General features: G+C 32.8%; 1 protein-coding gene across 7 annotated transcripts; it reads right to left on the bottom strand.

Moving 5' to 3' along the window:
- Positions 1 to 95: 95 nt before the first annotated feature.
- LOC148617803 (tubulin-specific chaperone cofactor E-like protein) lies at positions 96 to 15,960 on the bottom strand. 7 transcript variants are annotated; one of them, XR_015922535.1, is made up of 9 exons: positions 15,827 to 15,960; positions 14,778 to 14,853; positions 11,777 to 11,896; positions 10,576 to 10,721; positions 9,615 to 9,790; positions 7,262 to 7,604; positions 6,177 to 6,328; positions 3,735 to 5,517; positions 96 to 616 (listed from the first exon to the last, which is right to left on the bottom strand). XR_015922535.1 is itself a non-coding variant. In XM_088585380.1 (8 exons), exons 3-8 carry the CDS (start codon positions 11,892 to 11,894, stop codon positions 5,208 to 5,210), a joined length of 1,245 nt encoding a protein of 414 aa, XP_088441506.1. In that variant the 5' UTR covers positions 11,895 to 11,896; positions 14,756 to 14,853; positions 15,827 to 15,960; the 3' UTR covers positions 96 to 5,207. The 7 variants fall into 7 exon arrangements, 6 of the variants coding, with proteins under 6 accessions (XP_088441506.1, XP_088441503.1, XP_088441507.1 ...); XM_088585380.1 differs by having other exon boundaries at positions 96 to 5,517; positions 14,756 to 14,853; XM_088585377.1 differs by having other exon boundaries at positions 96 to 5,517.
- Positions 15,961 to 16,317: the final 357 nt, after the last annotated feature.

Below are 16,317 nucleotides of genomic sequence, written 5' to 3'. Positions count from 1 at the left end.
GCTCAAAAATGTGTGTTGTAATGGACCGACCCTGACAAGAATTCCAGGAAAATGATAAACATAACATTAAATAAAAAATATGTAAAAGAAACACAGTAAGAAAAATAATTTTATGACAAAGAGCAGTTGACAGAATGATATGTATCCCAATATACAATGTTTATCTGGTTTAAATAATGCAAGTAGAAGGAGTAACAAATATGTTGTTGATAACAAAAAAATATTTACTACCAGATATTTGAGACTTGAGACAAAGAAAACCACAGGCTTAGATCACTACCTATTTTTATAAATATACAAATAGGGTCAAACTTGGGACTCAACATTGAGGAATAAAATGACTTTTCATTTCCTATTGTAAGTAAAAGCACAAAGAACATTTTACAAAAAACAAAAATTACTCAACTGAGTATTTTTTAACTAAGGACTGATATCTACAAAAGAATTTTGTAAGAGAACTTTTAAGACACATTTCCTCATATCCCTGATTCTCAAGTCTGTTAATCATTTGTCTAAGTGGGGTGACATTTGCCTTCCAGTGACCTGTTGTTTCTGTGAGCATCTGACTCAGTTTTCAGTTGGATACAAAGCAAAGTTTGATAGTCAATCACCTGCCCTGAAATGCATGAATGAATATCTTCCATTGGATGTTATACTATATTCAATCAATCAATCAATCAATCAATCAAAGAAATGTAAAGAATGTATAATCAAATACAGTTTTGTCAATAACAATTTGAACTAGGTCACCATAGTACAATGCACATATTGCAGTGAGTAAAGTGAACACTAAGAAAGTTGAAACTATTTTTTGAGTTCTAATGCAACATTTGTTTTAATGAGAAATTTCATTGAAAAATAGGAAGTATTTCAGGATGTCCACAATTGACTGCATGTCTGAAATGTACAGATTATTTTTTTTTATAATTTTTAATGGTAATTTTCACTGATATAGTTGATAGTTACATTAGAATGGAGATAACCATATTGTATTTGAAGATTTAGATTCGATGGAGGTAAATTGAGTTTACTGGAACACATAAGTGGAGCTGGTCAAGTGATATTTGCCATAAATCCATGATCTACAAATACAATACATTGTTTTGCCTAACCACGGGCCCTTGTTTGTACACTCAGTGTACCTCCCATGATATTGGTGATGAGTATCATTATGTTACGATATGTAAATGTTTCGAAAAAGATAGACAACCATTTTTACCAATTTATTGTCATTCAAATGCAAATACTTTGAAATTTTCAAGACTTTTTTCCTCACAGAATACTGATCTACCCAGAAACATAGCTATATTTGTGAAGATAATTTTAACGAAGGTCGTACCTCCAGGTTTACAATGGTTTACACATGCAATTTATGAAATATTATCAATGTTTGTATATTTTCTCTGTAACTGTTTATAGTTTATGAGAATAAGGTAAAGAAGATGTTTGGTATGGGAGATAAAGCATAATTTAACACAAAATCCACATATATTCAAATTATAAGACTAAAGCTGTCCTTTATCAGGAGGAGACCATTACAACTCTGACATACAAAAGAGCATCATGCTTCCATGACCAAAAAAAGCAGCAAACTATAAAATATTTTCAGGAGTTGTCAAATGTCTAATCATTTCTATTACTACTGTACAATTCTATAACTGTACTGACAATTGCCCACATGTATACTTTTTCTCCAACTATGTTTTAATTTGAATTCCATTTTTTTCTAAAAATACATTTCATTATTCCTTCAATTAATGCACACATAATAAAATACAACAAGAGGCTCCCAGGAGCCTGAAACGCTCACCTGGTTAAAGTTTGTCTTTCAAGAGCAATAAATTTAACAAGGAGTTGTCCAACAATCTTGACTCAAGAAGACGTTGGTAGGACCAACATAAGGATCATTTCAGCCATTGAAAGTTTCTATCAATTATAGTTTTCAAGATATTGGCTGAAAACTGCAAAAAAAAACCCTCACTTTTCATCTCTCAAGGACAATAACTCTTACAAGGAGTCGCCTGACAACTTTGATTCCTGAAGACTTTTGAAGGCCTTATAATAAGGGTCATTTCAGCAATTGAAAGATATTTGCTAAACCTAACAGATTTTGAGATCTATGCAAAAAAAACTACTGTCTGACCCCTTTGTTCTATTTTTAGTAATGGTGGCCATGTTTTCAAACAGAATAAAAATCCCCACTACATTTCTATACAGGATACCTCAAGGAACATTCAAACCAAGCTTGGTTCCAATTGGTCAGGTAGTGTTAGAGGAGAAGATTTTTGAAAGAAATAACATTAAAAATAGTAAAAAAATGTCGAAAGAGGGCCATACCTCCAACATGGCTTAACGGATTTAGATGACAATTTGACCACTGATAGATCTCATCATGCTGAACACTTACCATTTCAAAATTTGGCTAAACCTAATGGTAGTCTAGATATATGTGAAAAACTACTGTCTGACCTATATGTTCTATTTTTAGTAACGGGGGCCATGTTTTTGACAGAACAAAAATCCCCACATCAATTCTATGCAGGATACCCCAAGGAATATTCATACCAAGTCTGGTTTCAAGTGGTCAAGTAGTGTCAAAGGAGAAGAGTTTTGAAAAATTGTTAACGATGACGGACGATGGACAATGGACACAGGACAATGATGACAGACGCCAAGTGATGGCAACAGCTCACATGGCTTTTGACCAGGTGAGCTAAAGTTATAATCTAATAGTAAGGATTTTACTTTTAAGGAGGTAGACCTAGGGTAAGAGACATTACTCTTGAAATCAGTAATATGTTTGGATCATATTCAATTTCATCAAAGCCAAACAAGCTTCCAATAGAGGCGGAATGAAATCAGTCCAAGTAACTTTGATGCTTACATAAGATTGATGTAAAATGGTGAATACAAATGTTCCAATGATTTCTAAGAGTTGTGTCCCTTACCCTAGGTCTACCTCCTAAAGTAATATTTCAGCATTTGCTATGGAAGCAAACACTTTCTTTCAAGGCTTGCTATTAACTATAAACTGACAAATAATCAATCAATTGAAATATTTCTCTTTAGGCTCTATGCAATACACTAAATATTCTACAAAATTAGAAGTTTTAATCCAAATAGATCAGGTCAAAATGTATACTGGGGTCTCACTGTCTCAAGGTAGTTAATTGTTTTCTAGTCTGAGGAAAAACAGGTCTTTGGAAAGTGGATTTTTATTTTGTCTGAAGTTAGTTAAAAATCTAACCTTTCATTGCATAAAGCTTATTTTCTCAGTAATTGCTTGCAAAAAGGTAAGGTAAATTTCGGTGTCTAAAAATGTTCCCATTGTATCAATGCATTAAGAAGAAAGTTCTCTTAAAATTTTTTTATCATAAACCATGTAATGATAATTTGTAGGGATGCACTTTAACAACTTTTCAATGGATTGAGATAATATTTAAATCCTTACTTCATCTTCATTCAGTTTGACAGCATTTTCCAAACATTTTGAAAGTAGCCGAAAATCACATAAAAATTTTCAGTTGGTTTCTAATTTTCCAGTCCTAGAAAAAACTTGACAAATATGTGGTTTCAAAGTTTACACTTAGTCCCTAGGTCAAGTACAACAAATACTGAAAATGTGCATCATTTCAAGTTACAGATCTAGCCAAATCATGATACAGTGGGACCTGCAATATAGAGGGTACAGGGTATAGGAAAAAAGTCCATTCAACAATGAGCTAACAACTTACCGTAAACATGAAATGATGATGTATTCAGGCATTGGTAGGTCATTCAAGGCTATCACTTGACCTGTTTATCTGTCTGATAACTTAAAGCATGCCTAGTTCTTCCTATGCAAAAATTACTGTAAGTATTTGGTTGATGCAGTTATGCAAATATGCCCAGATACTGTACCCTGACTCATCTGGTAGAAAACTAAGATTATTCAACATACAGCAACAAGACTTACTCCCAACAATGAAATGTAGTGCACTCATTAGAATCCTGTACAAAGAGAGATAACTCTATGCAAATTTCCACTTCATCTTTCATCAGAGGAAGCAGTCATAAAAAAGTAATACCAACTTGTTATTTGTTAACTTGTCAAGTTCATTTTTGTATCAATTTATTAAAATATTTCAACAGCTACAAAACACAAATACTGCTTCAGTTAGACATTTAATAACCAATCAAAGCTCCTGTGGGACCAATGGTAGACCTCTATGGTTATAAAAAGATATCAATGAACAAAAATGAATCAACTAAAGTATGCATGGTTTTAAATCAATAGGACTTATTCATAGAATAAACATCTCTTACTTTGAGTTCCCCATACAATTACAGTGTTCAAAGTTTTCATAATTTCATGTGATAATGCTTAACAAAAAGTATATCAAAACACAACTAATGGTATTATCTAGAATACAGATACTTCTAGCATTTGACATCTACAGCAATAAGGAATAAAACATGATATCACAGATGAACTTGCATTGTACCATGAAATTACAGGTGAACTTGCATTGTACCATGACAACACAGATAAACTTGCATTGTACCATGACAACACAGGTGAACTTGCATTGTACCATGACATTACAGATGAACGACAACACAGATGAACTTGCATTGTACCATGACAACACAGGTGAACTTGCATTGTACCATGACAACACCGATGAACTTGCATCATATCATAACAATAAAAGTAAAATTATAAAGGGACATATACATACTACATAACTATAAAGACAAATTCAAGCGATTCAGTACCTGGAGAAGTATACAACAAGTTTACCTTTGACCAGGTGAGCTAAAAATTTAAGATTTGTCAGAGGTTTTTGGTTAAAATTACTATATTTTCAGTGAAAAATACTAAATAATTGAATTTTTACATATAAAATTTTGCTTGTACGTAAACATCTCCCACTTGAGACAGTGTCAATGGGGGAAAATCTCCCACATGAATTGTTCAAAAAGGTTAGTAGATAAAAGATGGATAATCAAACTTGTAGACGAACAGTAGAAATAACAGAATCTTTCATCTTAACTGAACATGTGTGACATATACTTCCACAAGGTACAACTTTGAATAGAACAAAATAATTTCACTCACAGAAATATATTTTGGGTATGCACAAGAATGATAAACAGTTAAAATAAAAGGGTTTAAATCATGTCAAGAGACTTCTAAATAAGAAACATTGCATTCATGCCCCCTTTCACCTCTTCTTTATTTGTAGTATATTATCTTTCGTCCATTTGAATGTATGTAGCATGCGGTTGTTATAATTCAATTCATTTACATACGAATTTCCTGTTACATATTCAAAGATCAGCATTCTGTTAATGGGGATTTTGCAAAAACCTCTAAGAAATTTTTTCAAATCTAGCACAGTTTGGTTTTTAGCTATATCCATCATTTCTTCTTTGTCCTCGAATATGACCTTTATGTGATAATGAGTTTCTGGGGTCATATCAATTTCAGCAAGATGGTCTAATTTCCCATGAATATCTTGCAGCTCATGAAACCTGAAAGAGATAAGTATTTGTATGAGAAAATGTTTGGTTGGAATTATTTGTGGACTTTTCAAATGTCACAGCACAAGAATAGTTTATATAGAAAACATGGTTTCCATAGAGACCAACAAATATGAAACCTTGTTGCAATTTCATATTCAATTTGAAACTCTTTTAGCCTTATAGCACTGACTCGTTGTTTGCTGAGCCCTTACTGTTAAAATTTTGTTTATTTAAGTGCAGGAGTTGTAAAAATCAGACAGACGGCGATCATTCATTTCAAGTCACTTTTGTTTTCCAATACAGAAACAGTAATAGAACATATAACCAGTTGTTTCACTTTTGTGAGAAAAATGTTATCGATTGTACATAAAATTGTCACTTTGCAAGTGTTATCGTTCTTGATTTGGCTGAGAGATAAATGCATGGTTTTCTAAAAAAATAGAGATATATATGATAAAGGACTATAGTTACAGTATGACGTATGTAGAATAAAAAACCTTTGTTTGTTTTGTGGGTTTTCCTGAACCAGGAATCACCTTACCATTAGCAGTTGGGCTTTATCTGAACCAGGAATCACCTTACCATTAACAGTGTCAGAATTCTATATCTATTGGTACTTCAACATTTTGTATCTACCACAAACACCTCTTTAGCTTCCAATCTCTTACCTTGTTGGTTTGACATCAATATCCATGAACTTCCGTATGAATGCTCTCTCCGCATCCTCTCTCTCCTGTTCATGAATCGGACTACCGTTCAGTTTGGTGATATTAGGTAATCGGGCAACAACATTCTGTCTTCTCTCTTTCTCTGGAAATTCCTATAAGAATTTGATTGTAAAGTAAACATTAGCAAAGAACTTGTTTAAAGTGATTGCGAAAATTTAACAAACAAATTTCAGTATTTTTGGTATAGAGAGATACATGCTTAAAAGAAAATTACTTACTTAACTTTTTTTTTAGTTATGCTAAAATAAATTTCATTGACTTGTTTTAGTTCATTTAATTGGCAACTGAAAAATAGGGCAATAATGGAACATTACGTGATACTGACCACGTAATGTTGAAAAAAGTGGGATAGCAATAATGTTCAAAATGGCCTAACTCAAAAACTACATTTTAAATTTTGCTGAAAATTAAACTAAACTGTATTTCATGTAACAAAACAGCTGTTTAAGGTTTCAAAACATTCAGTGAATTGTTCTCAAGTTATCACCGGGACACCGTTGAGGGACAACCTGATAGATGGACAGAGAGACAAGAACATTTTCGGAAGGTATTACATAATACTACTCCACTTTGTGTGGCAGGGAGTTAAAATGATCAGTCAGAAAGAGGTTTGATTAAGATAGGTTTCCAAGAATTAGAAGAACATGAAGTTATCTGCCCCTGAAATGTTCATTTGCAATGAATAACAAAATTTACAAATTATTCCAAGGAGTCATTAATTGCTCTTAAAAAGTAAGTATATATTTTTTAGCCAGTTTTTTGTGGAGTCCGAGTTGCTCATTTGCTTTTGTTACTTTGTATGTATGATTTTAGATACTTAATGTTCTTTGTTGTATATGTCTGTTTTCCATATCTGGTCTTCGTCCCTGGATTACATTCTTTTGATTACAGCTATAACCTTGGTTCCCTTGATTACTCTTCCAATGAATGAAACAGAATATTACAATGCTTATGTAGATATTTTTTCCTAGCCTTGTTTAATCCAGTGCTTGATTCTAAAAGAGACTGGTATTAGATAAACTTACCTCTAAGAAAGATATATTTTTTATCCTTATATCCTCTAACACTGGAAAGTGTCGGAAAAAATCAATATCATCCCATGAGGAAAGTTTGGTTCCAGATAAATTCAAAGATTTCAAACATGGAAACGTTTGTTTCAAATCAATGTCACATGATAATGTTGATAAATCTGACTCCATACTGATAAAGTTTTCCAAACAAGGAAAACATTTTCCAAGCCTGGAAAGTGCACTCCAATCTTGTATTTTGTTATTATTGATGAAAAGTTTAGTCAGAGGTGTGTACTGAATGTCCTCTGGGAGGTTTACTGAAGTATAATTATTCAGACTCACATGCAACTCTTTAATGCTGAAACAAAACAACAGTTTAGTAGAATCCCACCTCTTGTATATGGCTCAAACTCAGTCATTGTATCCTATTACTTTTAAGTACTTCTCCGTCTAAGAATCAGGCAAAATGTGTATAAGGTGTAGCACATGAAGTAAAAATACAGACATTTTACTGCATTATCCACGTGTTTATACCTCATAAACTCAAGAAATTACTGTCAAAAATAGTTGAAATGCACTATGGAAAAATGGCAGGAAAATTTTCCAGCACTTTTTCCTTATATAAGCAGTCAAAAAATATCTATGTCACAGATGCTTCAAGATAAGTTTAAATAGTGGTTCAGTGGTTTTCCAGATGTATTGAATATATTTGAGGCAAAAAAAAACCAAATTGAGAAATATGTGACACCCATTGCCTGATTCTTACACAGAATGGTACTTAATTATAATTTTTTTAAATGATTGTAACACTAATACCCAACTTGATTATAATAAAGAAGTTAACACAAGAAATATTTAAAATTTAGTTAAACTGTAGCCCTCTCTTATTATGCTTATAGTGGTATCTTAAGACACCTAAATCCAATAATTACAGATACTCTTTCACAAAAATATGAAATCCTTCACAGCCACAATGGCCACACATGAGAATTATACAAAGGGCATTTTCGACATATGATTATCTTACACTGTGAAAGTACTATTGTTCATGGGATACTAATTTTTGTGGTTTTCGTGGGTAGGCCAAACCACGAAATTTGGTTACCAACGAAAAGATTTCCATTGATGAAAATGCTGAAAACCTCTAAACCATGAAAATTGGTATCCGAGAATAAAAGTACTTTAACAGTAATTGAGCATGATATGATTGACATATGTTTCAATTTACTGGTACACATGAAGAATGCATGATTATCATTTGATAATCATATGAATTTAACAAACACATGATAACCATGAGCAATACAATACAATTGTATTTGCATATAAGAATCATACAGTTTCAATAAGATCATATTATGAATCCAGCAGCATATGATTATCATATGTGGTACTCCTGGCAGTAAATATATTCATAAGGATGGTTATGAGCAACAGGTCTGGTCAACCTGAGATTGACAGTATTCCAGATTCAGAACATCAATTCAAATAGAATGTCCCTTGTACAAGGCAAACATACTGAGCAGAATTTGAAGTTTGCTAGCAATCACCCTAGTTACTGAGCAGAATTCGCAATTTGCTAGCTACATGTATCATACTATTTAAAAAAGGTTTGATTATCTCCCTTTGAAAACATTTAACAATAATTATATATCTTCATGCTTATTAACATATCATTTCCATCCTTCGTATAAAGTTTCAGCCAAATCCTTTGAACACTATAGAAAGATCTTCACTTTCAAACTTAACATGTAAACCTTACTTTAAACCCTTAAGCTGTACTAATCACATTTTGCTTTACAGCTAGTTGAAATAGACCAGTTCAAATTTCAATACAAATCTAGCTAGGCTAGTGAGTAATTTAAATAGCTCTTTAGGTAAAAATTTGCCCTACTTTATACCCATGTGTCCCACTTAACTATCACAGAACACATGTGTGATCTTTTGGACATTGTCTAATAATTTTGAATAGCTGTCAATTATGATGACCTTGACCTTTAAATTGGCCATCCACCATCATAATTGACAGCTATTCAAACTTAAAAGACAGTGTCCAAAAGAACACACATGTGTTCTGTGGTAGTTAAGTAGGACACATTGGTATAATGTAGGATTGAATTTGGAACTGGGCTATTTCAACTAGCTGTTAGAATATTGATATATACATTGTACCATCATATCAATCTCAATAAACATAAACATTAAATGTTAAAGAGAGTTGTGTTAAAAGTACAAAAATGACTGGAAGAACAAACTAACGGAAGAACAGGTGGAAAGATGGATGAAATTCCCTCCCAAAAAACTTTCTTTCGTGGTGAGTAACCACATAAACACTGGTAAAATTTATTATTTACAGTAATAAGAGAACCTTGGAAAAATCAGCAGTAGTTGAGATAGTGTGTTCCATGTAACACCAGTGTTATTAAGTACCAGGTTGGTTATGTTTGGAAATTGTTTATCTAAGAGTAATGAGTCATTGGAAAGTTTATTGCTGGTCAGATTCAGAAACCACAGTCTTGGTGTTCTTTCTATTACTTTGAAGACCTGAAATAATATACATGAGAGTTGCAAGGAACTGTACTGATATGTTTTCCTAGAAATTATAGATATGTTCATTTTAATGCAAATACCTGAAATAGGCAACCTTAACTGAATCAGAAATACAGTAAAACATGCCTTAACAGAACTATAGTATAACATGCCTTAATGGAACTACTTTGAGAATTGGTTTTGTTTGGTATAGGCAGGTATTGATGAAGGTTTTGTGGAGTATGGGCAGGTTTTAATGAAGGTTTTATTGGGTATGGGCAGGAATGATGAAGGTTTTGTTAAGTACAGGCAGGTATTGATGAAGGTTTTGTTGGGTATGGGCAGGTATTAATGAAGGTCTCGTTGGGTATGGGCAGGTATTGATGAAGGCTGTGTTGGGAATGGGCAGTTTTTGATGAAGGTTATGTTAGTTACGGGCAGGTATTGATGAAGATTGTTTTGGGTATGGGTATGGGCAGGTATTGATGATGGTGATGTTGGGTTTGGGCAGGTTTTCATGTTTAACCTGTTAAAATGCATGAAATAAAAAGGACTTCAGAAGATGTATAAGGCAGATAAGTTTCTAATTCAATTTTCCATTATGACATGTAATTTTAACAAAATTCAATTCCTCAAACTACCATACAACTTTACAAAGGAGAAAGTTCTGTAAGGACCCCTTTTGGCCACGTAATCAAATATAAATCACACCAAAAAGCTGGAGAAACAACACAAAATTTTCTTCATGTAGACTTTGTTTATCAGGCCAAATGTTGCCTTTCTCAAACCAACTTCTTTACCTCTCCCCAGTCCGTAATACAGTTTTTAGTCAGATCTAACTCCTGGACCGTTCCACATAATGATTCTAACTTGTCTCCATCACCAGCTTCACATATGTAACTGTCATGAAGAGCAAGTATAGGTGGCACTGCTATATGTCCTGATGCTATAAATATATAAAGGTTATACCTACTTAAACAGTTCATTAGTAGAAATTCCCCTGAGACATCATCCAAAGAAAAATATTGAAAAACAAAAAAAAAACCACCATAAATAAAATCTCAAATACTGTTATTAACAAGCAGTGAAGGAAAAAGGAAACCTGAACTTTAACTAAGTGCTGTTCTCAATAAGAATCAGGCAGTGGGTGAAACATGTTGAAAAAAATGTCTTTTCTTGAAATATAATTCAAAATGTTCTCTGAAATGCAGAAAAAAATTGCATTTATTTCTTTTTGAACATGTTTAAGTGTCAGTGATACAAGGTATAAATTAAATCATCAAAGAAAGATAACTCACTTTTCCAATATCATTCTAATGTAACTTTGAACTTGCTTTTCTGCAACCTCTGACACTTCTAAGACAAAGGAACTATCAATTTGTCTTCAAAAGACCATACACTATATGCCTATATTGTCAAATTTGCGTGTTTTTTTCTGAGCATGATTCAATGTTGCCCGATCCTTACAGGTGCCAGTACTTAATGACCTATCAAAACATCACAATAGACATAACTTTCTACAAGATGAAAATAATAAAAAACTAAAACAAAGAATCAAGTCAAAAAAGCTGTTTGTTGAAATTTAAATTGGTAATCCCAGGAGCTGAAAAAATACATTGGCAGTCTTTGGACACCCTAAATTAAATCTTCAAATTTTATTAGTCCTAAGGACTAAAGGAGAGGACTGCAAATCAATTTTGAGGACCACTTAATTTACCAGTATCTATTAAATAGTCCTGTGGGCTACATAGCAAGAAATGAATTGTTAGAGTCAAACCCTGGAACCAGTGTATTACCTAAATTCAAAATTTTAAAGAATTCTTTTCGAGGGCATGCTTGTATTATCTGGCTGTCATCTAAAGCATATTACAGCATGAAAGACAGCCAACATCTTTTATTAGATTTTGTCATGGAATTTTATGCATAGAAATAATCTATACATGTGGTCATGTGTCATATTGAACCTACAGTGTAATTTTCTTAGCTGCTGTTAAAACTGACCTTTTTTCCCAGGAGCTGAAGCTGGTATATGTATAAATAACATCTCTTCACCACCATCATCATCATACTTTTGATTAATAGCCTCTACCATGGAACACCTTGTATTACTTGCCATCATATCTGAAAAAAATGTGCCAAATTTCAATTTACATGGTATTGTAATCAGTAAAATAAAACAGAACATAGGGAACAAAATCATATTAAAGGGCAACTTTCTACTGATAATCAAATTTTTATGTCCATTCTTAACAATAATTAACATACTTTTTGAAAAATTCATATTTCAATGGGATATTTTTGATGAACTGAGATATATGATGCAATGCCATCATTAGTTCTAAATACTAATTAATGTAGGTTATTTTATCTGTGCTTGAACTCATACATGTACATGTATATATATCAAGCTTCTTCTGTTCTTTTCACAGTGTATTTAGTCTTTGCAGTGTTCTACCTAGGCCATCATAGCACTGTACTTTGCAGCACTATGATTTTAGCTATTAGTAAATATTGTTAGTTTGAATGCACTATGAGCACTGTGCTATAATTTTGGAGGAAGGCCAAAAAAGCTGTGCTATGCCAGTATGGGGAGAACACTGCTTTGGATTTGTATTCCAGCATAATATCTTATGATACTGGTACCAAAATTCGTGCAATTTGTATTTATATTTTAGCCAAATGTACATAAAAACATGTAAGTTCTGCACAGATCTGAAATGATATGAGTCAAAAGTTACATAATCTTGTGACATGTCTACACCACACGTTAAAAAAACAACAGCTATGTCAGTGTGTGTAAACTACACCACACACGTTAAAAAAACAACAGCTATGTCAGTGTGTGTAAAATACACCACACACAGTCAAAAAACAACAGCTATGTCAGTGCATGTAAGCTACACCACACACGTTCAAAAAACAACAGCTATGTCAGTGCCTGTAAATGCAGTTGTTGTGATATAAAAAGATAGTTTAATATAAAGAAAGTCCTGACAATGAAAAGCATTTAATAACTATGCAGGACAATCATTCTGAACTACATGTAGGTACATGTACAAAATATACATGTCCAAGTGAGCAATTATTGTTTGGTTTGCATGATAATAACAACTAAAGCATTAGATGTGTTCAAAGAAAAAAACACACTTGACATAAAATGGAACCTTTAGCTCAAGTATGGGTCCACACTGAGCAGCATGAATTCCATCAGTCTGTCAGTGATTTTTTTTTCTTCATGCAGCTTACTTTATGCTGCATGCTTGACTGTTTTTAGGACTCAGCATTCAAAGCTTCTTGCTGGCTACTACAGCTCCATATAAATAATCCAACAAATATTAAGAGTTGGTGTCACAAGATGATTTCCAACTTGTAATTAAGTACCATTCTGTGTAAGAATCAGGCAAAGAGTGGTACATCATTTTTCTCAATTTGGTCTTTTTTGCCTCAAATATATTCAAATACATGTAGAAAACAACTGAAAAGCTATTCAAATTTATCCTGAAGCACTGGTGACATAGATATTCTTTGACTGCTTATATCAGGAAAAACTTCTGGAAAATTTATCCGCCATTTTTTCATAGTGCATTTCAACTAAATTTGACCTATCAATATCTTAAAAAGACAAACTTTACAAACACTTTGACAGTAAGTTATAAGTTATCTCTCCTACTTATATATTTATATACTCAATAAAAAGTATATCCAAATGAAAAGTGCCAAAATAAAAAAGAAATTAAAATTCCTGAAAAAAAAATAATAAACACTTAAATCCCCTGGAATTACCAATTCAACAGTTATCAACAGACTGCTTTACTAGAGTGAACCTGGACAGTAGGACTCATATTCATGATGAAAAAGAACCTCCTTACGAGACAATCAGCTGTAGAATATGTTCTTCTTTTCATTTGAGAGGTCCTTAGCAAAATTATCAATGGCATTATTAGATTATTTAATATTTTTTTTAACGAGAGGGAGTTCCTCATGCTAATCTCGTCGAGCAGCTTTGCCGCGAGAAAAGATGAGCATGAGAAACTCCAGCTAGTTGAAAAAATATTTTAAAATCTGTTTATCGCTGTTTTGCTTGAATTGTAAGGTATTAGTTTTCTTATTTTCAATAGTCCTGACCTAAATATGTAAGTTTTATTAGCACTGCAAAATTTCCTTTCGAGACTATTTTTCAGCGATGTGCTATGTGACATCGCATATGTTGTGCAGCTGCGAAACACATCATTTGAAAAAAACTTGGTTAACTATGACGGTCGCATTTAAAATTTGTGCAATAATTTGGGGATTTATTCATTCTAATCGGGTAAGTTACTGTATTTAATCAATTTCCATTGTAGACTAGACAATATTGCCACAAATTAGCCGTTATTTCATACAGAGTAAACAAAGAGAGAGTTATTTGGGTCATAAATATTCCTACGCTGTTGCTTGTATGTCACGCGAGGACATAGAAACTAGCGATAATATTGCTTGTATGTCACGCGAGGACATAGAAACTAGCAATAATATTCATTCTCACTCCACTGGCTTGAGATTGAAAATTATCGTATAGCAAGATCAAAGGGATTTTAAACAAAATAGCGATAAGAAGTCTTATTTGTTGAAAAAAGAACCTAATAAGTGAGTAAAGCTTGCTTTTAAATGTGTAGAAATTCACCAATATTTTTTTTATATTGACCACTTGAGAAACTCTTGTCAAAGCAAAACACTATATCTGTACCTACTGATTCTTTGAAATGCAGTCAAAACACCTGCTGAACAAGATATTTAAAAGACACACGTTATTTAATCAGAACTCTTTGGACATATTTCAGGTTGTGGTAAAACAAGGCTTCATTGCCAAACCTGGACTTGTTTTACCAGTAAAATGACAAATATTTTTAATATCTTTTTCTGGCTCCCACAGATGAAATTATCTTAAATAAAATTTTGCAGAAATGACTTAAAATTCATTTTATTCAAAAGGGAACCTACTCGATTCTTTGCTGGCACTTACACAGTTCTTTCCTTCAAAATTCTCAATGACTGTTTACTAGCTCGAAAAATACAGGACTGTACAGGATTCAACTAGCCTGAAACAAGAAATGTACACATCATTTCAGTACCCCGAATCAATTTTTACTACTCCAGCAATGCTAGAGGTTGTCTGGCAACCTATTTTCTGACTTGGTGCCATCTAACCTCTAGCATCTGACATACTGAAAGCCACCGCAAATGTTAATTAGCTAAACGTGTTTTAAAATACTTCATGTCTTTTATTTACATTAAAGTAGTTTAATACCTAGAAAACATTTGTAATGAAGACAGTTGTCAAAATGACCAGCAATTTTGAGTTAGGTCACTAATTTTACGGAATAAATTATATTTTTGACAAAACGAACTTTAAGTTGGTAAAGACAATTCATTGTTTAATTTGATATGTTCATTTCGCAAATTTTAAAATCTGTAATTTTATCAACTGGAATTACACACTCAAAAAGCTAAAAACCAAATATGAAGTTCATTTTAACTGCTTTTACAGAGGATTTCCAGGATTTCTGGATTTTCTCATCAGGTTGGTCATTGTTTTTCTTTAGTTTAGTCACTTTCTCCCGTGAAATGGTAAAGAAACTGTATAATGCGTTTTTAATGGAAAATAGTTTACTATAACTCTGCCAATTTCAAGGAATGGCGGGATGAGCGTTATGCAATATGGTGCTCAGAAGTAAGAGGTTTGGGTATGGAGGAACGGAATTTCAACCTCTTATGTTATGTTGTAGAATTACAATTTTTACAAGCCCTGGGCTTCTGGCTAAAGCCGTAAAGGTGAGCACTGTAAGTTACATGTGACTTGTCTTCAAGCAAATGCATGGACTTCACTCGCACTTAAGTCATTGCCCTCCTAATATTATTTATAATCATTGGAACTTGCATCTTCTATAAGTTTTACAACAGGATTGATTCCGTTCTCCAATACAGTGGAGAAGAATGGGGATACATGACATGTACAGTAATGTCAGTATATTCAGTTTTGATCTTTGACTTAGCAATTTCTGGTAAACTCACGCATTTGCCACACTTGCCTTGACATACTACGATATATAATTGAATCGCAGTGTAAATGTAGTCACAAATGACTCATTACAGTTATCAACTATGTAAAGTTCAAAATTTAGATTTCCAAAATCACCGAAAATGTGTTCTACGTCACTGTTTTATGAATTTTAAAAATTTCGGAAATAATGATGCGGAAAGAAGTCAGGAAGACCTTATTAGTATACAAAAAATATCTGATTCTTTTTCAGTGTGTTATCAAAAAATATTTATACGCTGTTCACACTTACTAATCGTTAATGTTAAATTAATGAAAGCGATGATGTGTAATATGAAGTCCCTGTCCAGAGACTGAGTGGCCAGAAGTTTATTATAAGATCAGTTTTTTGGGTTTTTTCGTAGAAAAAAAAACATTCAATTGGTTCTTTAAACAATACCAATGTTAAGAATACATTCGACTGCTGATTTAGATCACTTTAGGCGATAAAATTCTGTAAAAATTT

The sequence above is a fragment of the Perna viridis genome, chromosome 5 (assembly GCF_037379345.1).
Source record: "Perna viridis isolate PV_CMFRI_1.1 ecotype Kerala chromosome 5, ASM3737934v1, whole genome shotgun sequence".
Taxonomy (NCBI): domain Eukaryota; kingdom Metazoa; phylum Mollusca; class Bivalvia; order Mytilida; family Mytilidae; genus Perna; species Perna viridis.
Note: the sequence above shows the minus strand (reverse complement) of the source record. Positions and strands in the feature narration are given on the sequence as shown.